Consider the following 18,857-nt stretch of genomic DNA (forward strand, 5'->3'; position numbering starts at 1 on the left):
TAAAAAGTGAAGCGTTATTTATTGACAAGCATTTGTAAGGATTAGTGGGCTTTAGCTTTATATGTAATTTTCCATACTTCGAATAGACAGATCGTTGAATGGAAGCGATAGAATATTGCCAGTGGCATTGAGATATGTGTGATAATTGTCCAGCCCCAAATACCGAAAAACTCGAGATGCGTCTGCCGAAAGACAGCCCGACCTTTGATGAGGGTGTTAACAAACCATATAGCAATGTTAGCGACCAATAGGAAGGTAATAATTTCGCGGCCGGGCTTGCGGCGCACCTGCTTAGAGCCTTTGCAGCGCCGGTGGCTAGAATGCAGTATGAACATTGTCTGCAGTGATGTTTGCACAACTCCGAAGACCTCAGCAATGATGCCTTCGACGCGGTCTGGGACCGTATCCCATTTAGCGAAATAGCTGCCTAGAATGCTAAACATGCCGTACAGGTAGACGCCAGTTTGAGCAACAACTAAAAGGAGATTATCCAAATCCATTGAATGGTGCTCGTCGCTTGTGTCCTTGATATATCGAAGATCACGCATAAGGATCATGCCTGCCAAGAAAATAATGTTATTTAAGAGATCAGTTGTTATCATAATTATCACCTACCGGTAATTACCGCGGAGGCGCACATGAAGTACATGAACGTCTCCCAGAGTGTTACCTCCTGGGTGGCGATTAGCTCGTAGCCGGGTTGCGTATACAGCACAAAGTACATAATCATTGATATAATAGTCATGACAATGATGAGTATTCCGAAGAAAAGACCCTTATGTGACTGAGAGCAGTCGACAGAGAAGTGATGGGCCGGCTTTTGCGCGATGGGCTTTATGGAGTTCTTGCGTGTCTTGTCGATGTCCGGTATGGACTTGACTGTCTTCCACATTTCAAACAGAATAACTGCGCAAATCAGAGAGTATTCAATTGTACATGGAAAAAGAAACGGGGACAGCTGCTGAACTAAAGCACCCATAATAGTAGTACGGGAGCATCCTGAAAATGTTGATTGTGTTGGCGTTGCTACTGTTGTGAGGTTACTAATAGTCATATTGACTAGTATTTTGTTTATCGTGCTTTCATTAGAATGGTTTTGTATTCTTAATCCAGTGTTGAGTGGTCCGTGAAGGGATTGATTCAGAGCCGACCAGTCAGGACCGCCATGAGTTCCGTTGTGTAAGACAGGATCGTGGCCTGGATCCATATCATGGTGGTTTATGTGAAATATTTCGTGTTTAGTTTCTTCGACCAGAACATATAACCATTCACACAAATTTGTGGCTACCATATGCATGAGTCCGAAACGCGAGGTTACCTTGTGACGTGCCATATCCATATATGTTGTGTTGAGGAAGATGAATTGCACCTGGGCAATGCAGAGTACCATACGGCAGATTGGAGTAATGGCTACAAAGACGTCGTGGCATCCAGGGTGTCCATTCAGTTCGAAGAATTGACCGAATTCCAGCCCCGAATACACCATTGTACCGATGGCGAAGGCGATAGCACCAACGCGTAGATAAAAACTTCCGAAGTGAGTCACCTTGTGCTTAAGGTGTATGTTGCTGTTCTTCTCGTCTAATGTTTGGAAGACAATATTACTTCGATTTGAATAATTATATACACATGTTCAAAAGGAATAAACGAATCTTCTTACTGAAAAAATCCAACTAAAAAGAATAATGAAATCAGAAACAGCAAAAATTTCACTTACGAAAATCCTTTAGGGCATTGAAGAGAGAACGATTACGAAATGCGCTTATATAAACAAATACAACAAATAATATGCTTCCAGCATATAAATAAACATAAAATCCTTGATAGACATAGGTTGGTATTTGATCTGAAATGACCTCCGTAATGGGAAGGCAGACTCCTAGGAGCACTAGTAGCTTGCAATAGGTCGCAGAAAGTGCCGAGCTGATAGCATCACTATAAGACAAACGATGTATTTACAATGGTTAACGATGATATTCCAAATGAGCTCTTACTTGCCGGTTCTCCGGTTTTTTTCTTTTTGTTGTTTGGCCTGAATGCTTTTTGCGCCGCTGTCGTAGTTGGCGCTGGAACCATTGCGAGCACTTGCTGTGCCGCTGTGGAAGTTGATCGTTGCCGTACTGCCGGTGGCTGTTCCATTAGGATTTCTTTTATAAGAATGTAAAAGTTGAAGAAACAAGAGGAAATGTTGTTAACTATTATGATAGTATATTAACGATTCTCTGATATCTTAATAATATAAAGACCGGCTGTACCCTGCATTTTTGGAGCTTCGTGGATGAAGAAAATTACTAGGATCCTTGCGTCCAATGCCGGGAGGTCGGTTAGTCAGGATCTCCTGTAGCAATATCGAAGGACGTCGCGATACCTGAAGTGTGTAGGCTGAATCATCATGATGTATAGCTGGGAGGGGCAAAAGAGCCTGACGTTGACTGCCATGTTCCACGAGCTCCAAGTTTGTTTGCGATTTCGCTAGTGGCGATATTGGGTGTGACATAATCGGTATGTTATGGTAACCACAATTGTCACATGCGGTGCGAGCGTACCGTTTCACGGAGTTTGAGGTAGCAGATATAGTCGAGTTGTTGCCGGAATGAGGTTGACTATCCGGTGTTTGGGTCGTTGCAGGCGTTAGTCGAGAGAAGGATATCGATTTTTTTGGTTGCCTTATTGTGATATATTCGCAGCTAAGTACTTTATTTCTACGTAAATTTGGAAGTCAGCCTTCAAGTACACACTCTCAGAGCCAAAATCAGTGTATGCTTGTGCTTAATATGTGCAACTCTTAGCTCTTTTCAGCCTAGAGTTTGCAAAGCAACTGAAGCTACGACAGGCCATCTGATGACTATGGACAACTGTCGACTTCAAAATGTGGGTAACGTGAAGACTACAGTTGGGCATTTGTATATGTATATATCGATCTGCTTCTAATTGGTTTGTAATTGATTTTGTCGTTTAAATTTTTTAGGTCTTAGGTAGAACTGAAGCCATTAATTAGCCAATAAAAGACCAGCACACGGGTGTTGAATTCTACATAGATATTACCCACTGATAACACACACCAAATGGGACTCCATATCAATAAAAAACAATTTGGATATGTGAAACTTTTTTTGAGTTTCTGATTTAATTTGCTTCAATTTACAATTAGCAATTTTCTATTTCTATTACTTTACTTTTATTTCAGCACTTATTTTTGTATACCCTGAACACATTTTCAATGGAAAATCAGAGTATAATGGTTTTGTTAAAACCATGTAACAGGCAGAAGGACGCGTGACAGACCCCATATGTATGTATATAAATTCTTAATCAGGGCGACGAGCAGAGTCGATTTAGCCCTGTCCGTCTATCTGTCCGTCTGTCTGTGTGGCTGTCTGCCGAAATTTACATTTGTTACATCTTGAAAGCTAGAGTCGCCAAATTTTAAATGTAGATTCATATATTAGACGAGCCTATCATCTTTTTATACCCTGAACCCATTGAAAATGGGAAATCAGGGTATAATGTTTTTGTTAAAAATATGTAACAGGCAGAAGGAGGCGTGGCAGACCCCACAAAGTATATATATTCTTGATCAGGGCGACAAGCTGAGTCGATTTAGCCCTGTCCGTCCGTCCGTCCATATGTATGAACGCGTCGATCTCAGAAAATATAAGAGCTAGAGAATTCAACTTTTTTTTAAAATGTCCGTATATATCGCGCGCACATCGAGTTTATCACTAAAAAACGATAACTTATTCCGATAATTTTTTATCGATAAAAAACCTTATCGAAGATCACTTAAAAAATTGTATCTCCTACATCTGTCAAGCTGTAAAAATGTAGATGTATTTTATACAATTTCGGTTTTTGTTAAAATTTACCCCCCACCCCTAAATCCACCCCCTTACCCTCATCTTTGTAAAAGCCGTATATCAAATACTAGAGACTTGTGCTTCGGTGTACACATACATTTTAACATTATGATTACGTTCTGAAAGCTTTATTATGATCGTACGTCTAGAAATCAAATTATTCAACAAATAAGTTCTCATTATATTGCCAACACTGCAGCGCAACCCAAGCGCAGTCCCCTGAATATGTGAGTGTGTGTGCGTGTGTTTGTTTGTATGCGTGTGTGTGTGCGTGTGTTTGTTTGTATGCGTGTGTGTGTGCGTGTGTTTGTTTGTATGCGTATGTGCGTGTGTGTGCGTGTGTGTTTGCTAATTATTATTGAAAAAATTACATCTCATATGTTTTTGCAGTTAGACAAATAAGTAAGACATGCAAATACAAAGTCATCGAGTAAGATTTAAACTTGGTATAGTTTTTTATACCCTGAACCCATTGAAAATAGGAAATCAGGGTATAATGGTTTTGTTAAAAGTATGTAACAGGCAGAAGGAGGCGTGGCAGACCCCACAAAGTATATATATTCTTGATCAGGACGACAAGCTGAGTCGATTTGGCCCTGTCCGTCTGTCTGTCCGTCCGTCCGTCCGTCCGTCCGTCCGTATGTATAAACGCGTCGATTTCAGAAGATATAAGAGCTAGAGACTTCAACTTTTTTTTAAAATGTCCATATATATCACGCGCAGATCGAGTTTATCACTAAAAAACGATAACTCATTCCGATATTTTTTTATCGATAAAAAACCTTATCGAAGATCACTTAAATAATTATATCTCCTACATCTTTCAAGCTAGAGTCTCCAAATTTAAAATGTATATTAAGATAAATTTTATACAATTTCGGTTTTTGTTAAAATTTACCCCCCACACCTAAATCCACCCCCTCACCCTCATCTTTGTAAAAGTCGTATATCAAATACTAGAGACTTGAGCTTCGGTATACACATACATTTTAACATTATGATTACGTTCTGAAAGTTTCATTACGATCGTACGTCTAGAAATTAAATTATTCAACAAATAAGTTTTTATTATATTGCCAACACTGCAGCGCAACCCAAGCGCAATCGCCTGTATATGTGAGTGTGTGTATATGCGTGTGTTTGTTTGTATGCGTGTGTGTGTGTGCGTGTATTTGTATGTATGCGTGTGTGTGTGTGTGTGCGTGTGTATGTGCGAATTATTATTGAAATATCAGTTGCTTATAGGGTTCAGGGGATCTCGTAGTCGAGCAGTCTCGACTAGAGCTTTCTTACTTGTTTTTTTTAAGTTTCGTTAAGTGAAATAGTATTGACTTCCACACTTTCATTCAGTTGAATATACTCAGTTTTTATGTTATAATTTCGGCCCCGACTCGTGACGCGCTAATTTTAACTCTGTCTGTATTAACAAAGGCCAGCTAAATGAAACAATAAATAGAATATTCTGCTTAAAGCTAAGGTGACCGTATAAAAACAGTTTGATCTACATAGAATCATGCACTTTACACATACACGCAAATGATTTTTGCTGATGCGAATGAAGAATGTGTGTTTCCTATTATATTTTCAATTATGTGATAGTTGGCTCATAAATATATCTTACACACAGAGATGTAGGTTTATTAGCATGCGGTTTTGAGTATGGTTCGATATCATACTATGGGACACAGGCTAACATCCGATTTTATATCAAGAAATGATATGCGAAGCTACTCTCACAATTCAATTATTTAATGAAATTATCTGGTTGGACATTTGTTAATTCTTTGTTGTTAGTTATTAGTAATATCGAAATTTGGCTTCATTTATAACTTTTAACTGAGACTTGATACAGGGTGAACGAATTAATTCCAATACACATACAATGTTCAGAGTATCAAGGTATACTATTCACATATATGTAACTAGTTAAAGAGACAGAGTTACAAATACGCAGATATATATATACCAAAGCAAATCCGGCCATGACTAGGTATTCTCAAGAAATATATTAGTTGATACAGATATTTAGGACATATTTATTTATTTATTTAGTTGAAATTAAATCACACACTTTTTGGAACGCGCCGTTATGTCGTCTTTATAGTGAACGCGTTGCTTTGTTTTCCATAATGAGTTCGGATCATCGTAGTATACATTTGCATTTATATTATTAAGTGACATATTGAAAATCGTCTATGTGAACCATTCACAAGAAATCTTCAATCGGAATTATGTCCTAGGCACCTTTGACTGTACAGTAATGTGTTGACTGTGGTACTAAGTGCTTGTGATTTTCTGTTGCTGTAGCTAGTACTGCTTTCTGTCAGACACTGTTTGAGCAGTATATTAGCGATTATTGGCTTTTATTTTGTTGTTGTTAACAATTGCCTTTCATACACAGCTTAACACACTTTTGAATTTTGCCTTATAGAATAACTCTTATAAAAGAACTTATGCACAACTTTATTAGATTTATTTAAACTACTCGTATTACATTTATCTGTAGGATATTTAGTGGATGTAAGATATCCGGAATCCATAGCTGATCGATATTATTTCTATATTTAAATTATTTGACCTTAATATTATCATCATCATAATTGCTATCACCATCACCATTCCCATCAATAACAATGAATCATAACAGCATTATTTTTATTAATATATATAAGTTAATTTAGTCAATTTACATATTTACAAACATAGTTCAAAAGTTCTTCAATCATAAACAATTAGAATAATACAAAATACAGCAAGCGGTGCCCATTGGTTGTTCGTCTGGCTAAGGTCACACATACATATGTACATACAAATTAATATATATATATATATATATATATATATATATATATATATATATATATATATATATATATATATATATATATATTTTTTTTTTTTTTTTTTAAGAACGAATGTTAACATCTTGTACAATAAATCGTTTGGTTATTTGGGTTTCATTTCACACGAATTAGAATTCAGTGCATGGTGTATTACAGCATAATATAGTAGCATTATAAGATGGAGATGTTCATAGTACATTCGTAGTCTCACCTAAACGTAACTGAAGGCATTCGCTCGTATCTCACTTGTCGAATCGGCTCCAACATTAAATCAATTCGCGAATTGTTCTTAAAAAAAATTCAATAAGAAAATATCAACGTCTGGCGTCTCAATGGAAAAAAAAAAGTGCAGGCACCTCAGTCGATGTAAGAAAACTAAAATAGCAATTTATTTTTTCAAATTCATTCTTATCATTTCAATTTGATAAGGGTGAAAATGTTGTGTGACTCGTCGCTGAACGCTTTGTAGACAACGTTTTTGACCAAGCGAGTTCGTGTGATTTGTTTATAGTTAATGCATAGGTATTAAGTTGGGCTTCCGATGTGCACGACGTTTGTCAGTGACAAATGAGTCTACAAACAAGCATATATGTTCATATATGCATACATACATTTATACAGTAGAAGGTACTAACTTTCAAAAATATTTACAAATGGGAAGCATTTAGCTTCCTTGAATAAATTGGATAACCAGAAACCTGAACGCGATTTTTTAACAATACGCAACGAACAAGATCCTATTCATTTATTAATTGGATCGTACTAGAATAGTTAGAGAATACGGTAATTTCAAGTGGTGCATACAAACCCAAACTTTATATATTTTTCATTTTTAATTTTATCACATAGATAAGGAATTGTCATTATACCGTGAACCCAATAAAAATTGGATCACGGCATAATGATTTTGTTAAAATGTTTGTAACACGCAGAAAGAGGCGGGGTAGACGCTATAAATAAATTGATTTAGCACAGTCCATTTATCTGCGCGTATCTTTGTCAACTGCACCGTGCATGTAGAATGAATGGAGTATCGATTTATATGTATGTAAATATATTTTATATATAAAATTCTCGTGTCGCGGTGTTTGTTGGCGAACTCCTCCGAAACGGCTTGGCAGATTCTCGCAACATTTTGTGTGCAGCTCGGATAGGTCTGAGAATCGGCCAATATCTATTTTTCATAGCCCTAACTTTAAAGGATGGGCCATTTCACTCAAGAAACATATTAGTTGAACCCATTAAAAATGGGAAATCAGGGTATAATGGTTTTGTTGAAATGTATGTCACAGGCAAAAGAAGGCATGGCAGACCCCACAAAGTATATATATTCTTGACCAGGGCGACAAATTTTTTTTTTTTTTTAATGTCCGTATATCTGGCGAGCATATTGAGTTTATCACTAAAAACAATAACTCATTCAAATATTTTTTTTATCGATAAAAAACCCTTTCGAAAATTAGCTATAAAATTATATCTCCCACATCTTCAAAGGTAGAGTGTCCAGTTTTAAAATGTATATTAAGATGCATTTTAGACAATTTAGACTTATGTTCAAATTTACGTGTGCGTGTTTCTGTGCGAATTATTATTGAAACATCAGTTGCTTGGAGGGTTCAGGAAGAGGGTTCTCGTAGTCGAGCAGTCTCGACTAAAGCTTTCTTACTTGTTTTTTTTTTGCTACTTATTTTGATGCAACGATTTTACGATATTATTCAGTGACGCAATGTACAATGAACTTTGATTCAAATCTAGAGGCATGCAAAGTAGCAGAGCACAAAGATCAGATGAATAATTAGCACACACATACGCACACACACACGCATACAAACAAACATACGCTCACACACATACAAAGAAACACGCGCGCACACACACACACTCACATATACAGGCGATTGCGCTTGGGTTGCGCTGCAGTGTTGGCAATATTATGAGAACTTATTTGTTGAATAATTTAATTTCTAGACGTACGATCAGAACTTAATCATAATGTTCAAATGTATGTACATTCCAAAGCACAAGTCTCTAGTATTTGAAATACGCCTTTTACAAACATGAGGGTGAGGGGGTGGATATCGGGGTGGGGGATAAATTTTAACAAAAATCGAAATTGAATAAAATGCATCTTAACATATATTTTAAATTTGGAGACTCTAGCCTGAAAGATGTAGGAGATATAATCTTATAACTGATTTTCGATAAGATTTTTTATCGATAACAAAATAACGGGATGAGTTATCGACTTTTAGTGATAAACTCGATATGCGCGCGTTATGTACGGAAATTAAAAAAAAATTTAAGTCTCTAGCTCTTATATCGGACGGGCGGACGGACAGACAGACAGACAGACAGACGGACAGGGCCAAATCGACTCAGCTCGTCGCCCTGATCAAGAATATATATACTTTGTGGGGTCTGCCATGCCTCCTTCTGCCTGTTACATACTTTTGACAAAAACATTACACCCTGATTTCCCATTTTCAATGGGTTCCAGGGTATAAAAAAAACAAAACAATGCAAATGTTCGTGTGAGCATAGCGCAGTTACGTGCATCACAATTGCAAGAGGCACGAGATGAGCGAAACCAGCAAAGACATTTGGAACGAAGAGAAGCGCGCAGATGATTCGTAGTCAAGAGACATAGAGGAATTCACCGACAACATCAACAAGTACTTCGAGCATTGACATCACACCTACCATTTCAGTATGAGCCTGATGTTGAATATTACGCTCATTCCAAAGTGGTCATTGGTTCAAGGAATGTTCAAGGAATGTCTGACATGCCCTTAAATTTAAAAATAAGCCAATCGGGATGTATTGCTCATCAGGAAAAGTAAAACTCCCAGAAATTGAAACACCGCCGGAATCATTGCACGGCTTCCTTATTGGTACTGATCTAGATACTTCGCTGTTCTTGCAGTCGATTCGATAATTAAATTCAAGTGTTTAGATAACACCGTTTGGAGCAAAGGAAATAGCTACAAATACTGCTGCAAATGGCCAACAATTTAGTTCCACATTCAAAATCAAAGGCCAAGTTTACCACAAAGTCGGCTCATTGCTACCAATGCCAAACGAACCTTCTAATTTCTTTACAGATTTACTTTATGGGTGGCGAGGACTCCGAACGGGCACTCGCCAATTGCGCGGATGCACGTTGCAACTATAATCACCTCAATTCACCTTTTGCGATGCGCATCGTCAGTGAACTGGACGCTCTGTTAAATGAATGGTTGAAATTATTCATATCACACATACATACTACTACTACTACTACACTACGCTATTGTCATCAATCCAGATAGACCACCAGATGGAGAGCATATACGTCGATTCAATGCACCTGTCGTTGACGTGTCTGGAATTGGTTGGCGATCAGCTATGCAGCAAATCGTGATTCGAAAGAGAAATAATTCTCTGCAGTTCATTTTATATGATGCTTATATGATGTTTATATGATGTAATATTGAACGAGTACAACTGACGGTGAACGTGCGCGCTCAAACGCTTCAGGATCAATCCCCCGAAACATTTTCAAAAACTATTAGATATTGGCAATGGAAAAATGGTTGTACATGGTACAACAATTGTTGCCAACAGATTCTGTGTCATAAAAATCTGCTCATACAGCTTGTGATACTACCGAAACAGTAAATACCCAGTAGAATTTTTGAATTTATTGGATTTGCCAGGCATACCACCGCACCACTTACAATAGAAGGTCGTATCTCCTGTGCAGTGTCATACGATTGGTAATTAAAAAATTAATGAAGAACGTGATTGATACCACCATTTTGAATAATAAGTTTCAAAGCGAAATGTATTGTTGCCATGAATCTCTATGATTCCTACAGATGGGCAAATTGAATTCAAACGCATTCAATCAATAAGTCAGAAGGCCAAACGTTGTCTGTATGTGGATTAGATTTGGAAGCTCCCTATTTTTCCCATGGACATGTTCTCGCGTCGGGAAACCATCCAGTTTGTTTTGGTTATCTAAAGATGGCCAAACAAACAATATTGTGCATTGCGCTGAGAGATTAATCTTTTTTTTTTTTATGTCATTATTATTAATAATTATTATTAATAATAAATAAAGCATACTTTGGTTGCTTGCAAGGCTTTCGACTATAGCTATATAATATTCCCTAGAAATAATGAATATGGCAAAGCATTGGTTGCCGGGTCAGTATATATATGTATGTATATATATCTCTTGAAAATGGATTTTTTACTTTAGGATTGATCGTGTAAGTATGAGTGGTTGAGTTTGTTTCGGGTGCCTGACAGGAGATCGCATTATCATTATGGACACAAAGTATTCGTAAACAGTATGCTCATCAAACCAACCCTTTGGAACCTGTTGAATTAAGGCAATGTCTTCAATTTGTTGCTAGAGCTCTTCTTATACTTAATGAATAGTATTAACTGGAAGAGGAAAACTTTACACACAAGCAAAAGTTATTGTAATTGGCATGTCATGGCTTGTTTTGAGTGCCTCCTGCCCTCTCAAATGTTATGAGGCTTGTATACGGCCCCTTTAGATTGTCTAATTGATAGAACATTAAACTCCACTTCAACTAGCCAATCGGAATCAGGTGTAATTTAACTTGAAATTCACTTGTATTAAGAAGCTTATTGTTGATTTATTTATTACCTGAAATGCCACATGCAAGTTACTTTAAATATCATTACGACAATTGCACTATAGTACAAATAAAGATTCGCAATTTGTCTGTCTGTAATCCTCCTTTCTCATTGCGAAATTGTAAATTGAACTGCTCATAAAACGGGAACCTATTTGTATATTTAACTATATAAAAATATTACAGTTGTTTCCATAATAATACTTACCGAGTGCTGGTCCATACATTTAATACAGATGAGGTTACCTATGATCATTTATAGGATTCGCAGTCATCTGGAATAGAACTGGTTGCCTCTCCACATAGCATGCAGGTTTCGTCGACAACGAACTTGTTCTTTTAATAATTACAGCCCGCTGCTAACGAAACCTGAGTTCAATGTAGATTACTATATTTCATCCAAAGATATTAAAAAAATGCAAGATATCTGAAGACTGAGCAAATAATTACGTTATTTGTGCTCTTTGAAGGTAATTGAAATAACTGAAGCCAACACATTCAATGAAATCCATTTTCCTTAATATTTTGAAAATTTTGCACGGCAACTATGCTCGCGCAGAAAGTAAGAGGTAAGCTTAGTTAAAAACCACGTACACTCTGCTGAAGCATTTTGTTGACGCTGTTGGCCTTAGAAGTTGCAGAGAAAATTTCAAGTTGTCTGTCAACTTACGCTCAATTTTGTTGGCCGGCACCGTGGTAGCTAAGATGCAGTAGTAAATTGCTACTGAAGTTGGAAACTTCAAACCGAAGATAATTGCACATTTAAAGAGGGCAGTTAATCTGATTGTCAAAGTCCGTATGGAATTCTTTCTTTCTACGAGGTCCTTTTTGATTTTATTTTTAATTATCGGTTATACTACTCAAAGAAGTTGTGATATCTAAAACTTATCTATAATATAACGACATTCAATAATACCAAGCATTTCGCTCCGAAAGGATGACAAAAGTCAAAAAGATTTCTAGTTGACATACTATTGCAATTACTTTTTTTATACCCTGAACCCATTGAGCTTCCAAATTTGAAATGTATATTAAGATGCATTTTAGACAATTTCGGGTTTTGTTCAAATTTACCCCCCACTCCTAAATTCGACCCCTCACCTTCACCTTTGTAAAAGGCGTATTTCTAGTAGTAGAGACGTCTGCTTTGGAATGTACATATGAATGAACATTATAATTAAGATCGTACGTCTAGAAATTAAATTATTCAACAAATAAATTCGTATAAATTCGCAGCGCAGCCCAAGCGCAGTCGCTGCTTACTGCACAGTTAGCAGAGCGTGTTCCAATACGTGCGTGTGTATGTATGTATGTGTGCCTAAACTAAGTGTAGACTGAGTAGAATATCAGATTGGAGGGTTCAGGGTATCTCCTAGTCGAGCAGTCTCGACAAGAGTTTTCTTACTTGTTTGTCCTGATATGTTTGTAGATAATATATTTGCTCTTTGCCCGAAGGCGAACAAAAAGTGGAAAATACGCGTCAGCCAAAATCAGCTTATTTTCAAATATAAATCTCAATAATCGTCTATTATGGCAATGGCTGTTGTTGTCGGGCATATACAGACCCGCAACTTCGAGGGCACAGAAAAGGGTAAAAGTCGTTGAAAATGTGTATGCACATTTGCATCAAGTGAGACGTCGTCTTTGTTTTTTTTTTTAATCTTTTACCACATCTATATCTTTTTTTTTTTTTTTTTTTTTTTTTTTTTTTTATAAGATGTTATGGTGCTTTACTGTAATTTTGTGTTGTTTTCCATTTCTAGATTTTTCTCGCTTTTAAGCAGCAGTAAATGCAAATGCTGTTGGCAGAGCTCCCAAGTGATTTTGGCTTGAGCTTGTCTGTCTACTGGCAGGTATCCTCTATGTTGGTTTGTCGTTTGTCGTTCGCCGGTTGCACCGATGCGAGCTCTGCTTGCCTTCATTGTGATTGTGTTGGCAGCGTTTAAGGAATAATCAAGATGAATTTGTTAGCTGTCAATTTTGCGCTTTAATGAATACAAACAGACATGCACATACGCTGGTACGTCCCGATACTTGAAGTCCTGGGTAGGTTGTGGTCATCTAGTTGAGCTCTGTATCAGCTGCAAATTAAATTGTACATCTTAAAGATTAGAGGTATATATGTAGAGCATTTCACGAGACGTTCTGTCGGTATTACAGAGAGTCCTCCGGGTTTTATGGGGCACCCTCGTTTCAAAGAGAAAAAATAAATACTAGCATTTGCTGTGAAAAAAAATACCACTATCAAACTAGTAAATAATTTATTTAAAATCAAATAAAATTTAACTTCCTTTCAGTAGAAGTCTCATCGCCACCATTTATGGGAGACTATCCGAGAAAGATGAACGAAGCGAAGAATGAATCAGACAGAAAGAAGGACAGATATAGCATGGTAGCGCGGCATGGCTTTAATAGATAAAGTGTAGGAGAAAAATCGAGGAACTGGGTTATTATTTCAAAATATTTTGGATTTTGATAGGCTGCCCGGCATGTACACTGATCTAGTCTGATATTTAACTAACTATATACGACCAAGAAACTACTCTGTAAATGATGTCAAACCGAGCTACTTCTAGTTCTAATCCAAATATGTCATTTTACTGTAGCAAGCTAAACATAATTTTACTAAAACCTCACACTATTATTATTATTATTTTTTTTTTTTTATATTTGTTGAAGTATACATGCAGTCAAATTATGTGGATGCAATTGTAAGTACGCTGTGTGTTGGACAATAACTTAGAGTTTGAGATCGTATACATATTTCCAGATGCAGTCGCGCGTTCATTGCTGGGAGCAACCACAGCATTCCACTTACGGGCGAGGCGCTAGACAGCAGCGATCGCCACTCTGCATTCTTGAAGGACGATTTTAAATTACGACACTCGTTTCGGGTTGACACAAACCGTAGTTCGCCCCAGCTTGAATTGCAGAAGGTGCAGGCGTCAATGCTGAACATAGCCCATAGCTTTCGGGTCGTACACAGACCGCAGTTGCGTAAAGTCTATTTATTTGGCTGCCCACTTTTCCACAACTGCTTGTCGACAGCTATCCCAGACAAACAATTCCAGTATTCTGACATCAATGATTACATTTTTCACCAAGCACTCTTGGCGGATAATGTAAATAAGTTGACGATCCTACAAGGATCCACGGATCTATTTACCACCAAAGTGAAGTCAGATGAAGTTTCTACAAAGATTGTTACAAAACAGTTGCCAGTACTAGCGGACAACTTTCAATCTGGCGAGTTGCTAAAAATTAATGAGTTGGAACTTTTAACTTTATTTGAGAAGCCTGGTCTAAGACTCGACAGTTGTAAAGCTAACGCAAGTGAATGCGGACTTTATAGCGACCTCAATGCGTGCAGATGCAACTTATGCTCTAAAAGGATGAACGCATTAGAGTCTAGTGTATCAAGAGCCAAGCAAGTAGTCGATCGGGCTGTTCAGTCAGTGGGTGCATTGCCACCCCCTGCCGCTGCCTCTACGTCCCACAAGGGGAAATCAAATTTTTACCTAATCAATTTGGCTCATTTATTACTGCTGATTGCGTGTCTACGTGGAGTGCCTTAGAGCAAAGTTGAAGGATCAGAAAGCACGACAGTCTTTCTAGCTTAGGCCAAAAGTGCTACTCTATGCCAAATTCAGTAGAGCTCTGTGATCCATCTGCTCATTATTAGCTCGCCCTTTAATTAATAGAGTTCTTACTGTTGTGGGATAAGCTATAAGTTTATATATATGCACATACATATATGCAATAGTTACTCTATGCACTCAAGGGAGAGTGCACGGGCGACAAGGTTGATTTTGCCACTTACGTAATGTAATAGAGTTTGCTGTACGCCAATTTATAGCTAATACATTTAAATTACGGCCAGTGGAAGTCGCCATTGATTGAGTTACCTGTGCCCGGTAAAAGCCTAGAATGAATTAAATAACATTTTTTATATGCAAAAAGTAATTGTCAACAAAAACTAGATTACAGTCAACGTTACTGGATCTGGCAGTTTAATTGATTCACGTAGAGCTTTAAAAATTATCGAATCGAAGATAATCCCATTCGAAGGAGCTAAACATTTACTTTAGTCCATTTGATTAAACTACGATAGTTACATTACAGCGGAGGTGCCCTTTTGTTGCGCATAGTTCACGCACACACAGACATGCAGAGTGAGAGAGTGACATATGCGATACGGCAAACGGAAGTAGGCAAATTCAAGCTCACATTTGAAGCTCGCACTCAGCTCAAACTGAAACTCAAACTCTGTCCTCAACAGCCACTAGTTGAGTCAGTGAGCTATTCATAAGTGTGTGAGTGTGTGGGTGTGAGTGTCGATGTACCGGTGTGTGTTGTGTTTTTGTGTTTATTGTATTTCGCACATTTCCGCTGTTTCTGCTGTCGGTTGTCTGCTGCCTGCTGTCTGCTCTATTCAGTACTTTTATCAGTTGTATCAATGGCCAAGTTTGCCGTTGCGTTGACAAGCGCAAATGTCTATCACACCTTTTATTCAAGTGGCAGTTAAGTTGGCTTTTCTCCGTCAGCTCAAACTCATGTATTCAAGTTTTCAGACCCTAAATCCTAATTGATGATTCTCGATATATAAGAGTGCAAAATACAATATAATATAATTTGCTTTTAATGAAAAAGAGGACCCAATCAAGCGCTTCGCTCGTATTTAAAATTTAAAATTTATTTTGACCAAATTGAATAACAAATTTTGTATAGTATTTATTGTATAGTATTTATATATATGTATATATATGTATATATATATATATATATATATATATATATATATATATATATATATATATATATATATATATATATATATATATATATATATATATATATATATGTATATATATGTATATATATATATATATTGCCGACCAAATTTACTAGGAGTGTAGTTAAATTCCAATGAGTTCACCTATAGGCGCAAAGACAACAACAATTATTTGGTCGGCAATATATATATATATATATATATATATATATATATATATATATATATATAATTGTTGTTGTCTTTGCGCCTATAGGTGAACTCATTGGAATTTAACTACACTCCTAGTAAATTTGGTCGGCAATAGACCATGACAGCATACAAAGAATATGTTTGTTGGCCGGATGGTAGACTAACAGAATGTCTGCATATCTGGTTGGCTGGCCAAATGCGGTTTAATTGTGCATCAATAAGCATAAAGAATGGGCACACAAAAGCCAAGTGAGGTAACATTAAAACGTACTAGTTTGACGACTGTGCAACGAAGCCTCGGCTCACTGGCTTGCTGAGTGACTGACTGGCTTTGGTTCGCGTTTACTGCGCTTCGTCGAACGAGTGGAACTGATTTCCTGCTGCACTATTGATATTGTAACAAGCTGAAGCAGTTAAATGGTCCTTTGCTGAACTCTGTCCGCAACGTTTAATAATAATATCGTTGTCGATCCAAGGTGGCGCAGTTGCTAAGTATTCGGTGGCTAATATACCTTGCATTTCTATCTATGCTACATGCAAATATGACGCTATGTTTCAAATATTTGTTGATATTTTCAAATTGTAAATGTTAAAAGTGGATTTAATGATGTCAAAGTATTGTCGCCATGTGTGAGTTGAACAACGTCACACCAAATTTTAAAAAGAAACATCGATTTTTCAAAAATGCAGTCTGACTATTCCAATATTAGCTTTGATCAGCCATGGCTACACTGGATCATTAAGAGGAGCGACTCAATAAGGTTTTTTTTTTTTCTAATCTTTGTCAGTTCCTGTGTAGACTTGGTATGTAATATAATTTGAATAATTTTTCAACGTGAGCAAGGCTTTGATTGATTTATATACCTGATTTATATAACTGACGGATTAAAAACAATGCATCAAACAAATCTTTAACCTGCACTTCGGTCAAATTATCGTTAGTATATTAACCACCTGTTAGTGCAATGTAGCATAAATTAAGACTAACATGTGCTACAACAAGCCTGTTAAAAGCAAGGTAATATGATCCATACTTACATCTTGTAAAGTCAAATCATCGGATCTATTATCATCACCATTATATATTTTGCCTTGGTCTAGTAGTTTCCAGTTTCGTTTTTCACTTGAGTCAACCTATAGCTAGAGTTAATCAGATTATTTTCTTCTTTTATTTAATTTACACAGTCTTATTATGATTGCACAAAAACAAAAATGATATGGTACACCATTAAAAAAAATGTATGAAACGCAGAGTTTCCTTAGCGCGGACACGACATTCAGAGCGGCAAGAACAACAAAAATACAATACAGAGTGGAGAGCAAAGCCGCCGCTACTAAGCTTTTGGCATGTACTTCCGCCTTGAACGTCACGAATTGAATGAACCAACAACTGATTTTCATTTATAATGAAAACTCTTTACAGGCAACAGTGAACCCAACACGATGGCGAGCCTAGCGGCAACGATGCTTTTCCAACCCCCAATACGACGGGGCATCCGAAAGAGAACGAACAAGGGCGATTTTCGTGAGTGTAAATGTGGGTGTGTGTGTGAGTGTGTAACCGTGAGTGTGAGTGTTAGTGTAACCGTGAGTGAGTGTGAGTGTGAGTGCGGTGCGATGGATGTTGGGCTTGTGCTTGTGTAGCTGGTATGCACAGGGCTGTATGTATAAGAGAGTAGGAGAAATCCCTACCGCGTCATATTCGCATTGCCTTGTTTGGCTGTGGCGGCAGCAGCAGCACAAAAGCAGCACTGGTAGTGGGGCCCTATTGATGGCTTTTCTTCCAATAACACTCGTTTTTGCTCGGCTAAATCAGTGTCACGAGTCGAGCCTCGTGCCGGCGGGGAAATTGTGCACTGGTTCTGTCTACCCTACTTACCGCCTACTGCCTATTACCTTTGGGCTGCCCACCGCGCTGGGGCATGACGATACCGATGACGTCGACAGCGCTGCGTGAGCCGCAGCTACGCCGCTCACCGTTTCAACTGTTGCTGGCGCTGTCAGGGCCATTGACTGGACAGAGCCAAAGCCAGCAAAGCTAGGGCGACGCAACAGTACTTCACGAAGCGTGAAAGTATGGAAATACATCACTTTTTTCGGCGTATTCGCAGCCACGCTGCTTTTCATATAAATATGACCCAGACGGGGCGAGGAATGTTCCGCAGACGACATAAATCTATGCTCACAGTTACCTTCGTGTGACGGGTGTATGTTTGTGTGCGTCTTAGTTTTGCCGCAGATAATCTCCATTCAATATTGTATGTACTTTGAAGTGTGATTTTAAACACAATCCAGAAATACGAGCAATGCAAATGCCAAGCAGAACAACAGTAATGAGCATAATACACGACAGTAAAGGCTTCGATAATGCGATTTATCCTTATATATGTATTTATGTATACGTACATCAAACCTGTCAAGCTCGAAAGAAAAACGATGCATTTAGTGTGTATTGAGCATTAGGAAACAATGACATAACATGCCGACTTAACGGCGGCTGATGTAGGATAGTTACCGATTCTAC

The 18,857-nt window shown here is 37.6% G+C and overlaps 2 protein-coding genes across 4 annotated transcripts; one reads left to right on the forward strand and one right to left on the reverse strand.

Moving 5' to 3' along the window:
* Nucleotides 1-7,073, reverse strand: OtopLb (Otopetrin-like b). 3 transcript variants are annotated; one of them, XM_089265147.1, is made up of 6 exons: nucleotides 5,929-6,162; nucleotides 2,256-2,702; nucleotides 1,995-2,147; nucleotides 1,718-1,935; nucleotides 616-1,581; nucleotides 1-559 (listed from the first exon to the last, which is right to left on the reverse strand). In XM_089265147.1, exons 1-6 carry the CDS (start codon nucleotides 6,036-6,038, stop codon nucleotides 42-44), a joined length of 2,412 nt encoding a protein of 803 aa, XP_089121273.1. In that variant the 5' UTR covers nucleotides 6,039-6,162; the 3' UTR covers nucleotides 1-41. The 3 variants fall into 3 exon arrangements, with proteins under 3 accessions (XP_089121273.1, XP_089121275.1, XP_089121274.1); XM_089265149.1 differs by lacking the exons at nucleotides 2,256-2,702; nucleotides 5,929-6,162 and adding an exon at nucleotides 6,912-7,073; XM_089265148.1 differs by lacking the exon at nucleotides 2,256-2,702 and having other exon boundaries at nucleotides 5,929-6,161.
* Nucleotides 7,074-13,935: 6,862 nt separating this feature from the next.
* LOC115565470 (uncharacterized) lies at nucleotides 13,936-15,303 on the forward strand. Its single transcript, XM_030390660.2, has 2 exons — nucleotides 13,936-14,060; nucleotides 14,120-15,303. Exons 1-2 carry the CDS (start codon nucleotides 13,939-13,941, stop codon nucleotides 14,922-14,924), a joined length of 927 nt encoding a protein of 308 aa, XP_030246520.2. The 5' UTR covers nucleotides 13,936-13,938; the 3' UTR covers nucleotides 14,925-15,303.
* Nucleotides 15,304-18,857: the final 3,554 nt, after the last annotated feature.

This window comes from Drosophila navojoa, chromosome X (genome assembly GCF_054131105.1).
Source record: "Drosophila navojoa isolate 15081-1374.11 chromosome X, UAZ_NAV_1.0, whole genome shotgun sequence".
Lineage (NCBI taxonomy): Eukaryota > Metazoa > Arthropoda > Insecta > Diptera > Drosophilidae > Drosophila > Drosophila navojoa.

Bases quoted from the DNA above. Each gene is read 5' to 3' on its own strand.
- OtopLb (XM_089265147.1), bottom strand. From the start codon at position 6,038: ATGTCACTTAATAATATAAATGCAAATGTATACTACGATGATCCGAAC. The intron at 2,703-5,928 runs GTGTGTGATTTA...AAATTTACGTAG, and splicing joins ATAACGGCGCGTTCCAAAAA to AAATAAAGTACTTAGCTGCG. The intron at 2,148-2,255 runs GTACAGCCGGTC...TTCTTATAAAAG, and splicing joins CGAAGCTCCAAAAATGCAGG to AAATCCTAATGGAACAGCCA.
- LOC115565470 (XM_030390660.2), top strand. From the start codon at position 13,939: ATGTCATTTTACTGTAGCAAGCTAAACATAATTTTACTAAAACCTCAC. The intron at 14,061-14,119 runs GTAAGTACGCTG...ACATATTTCCAG, and splicing joins CAAATTATGTGGATGCAATT to ATGCAGTCGCGCGTTCATTG.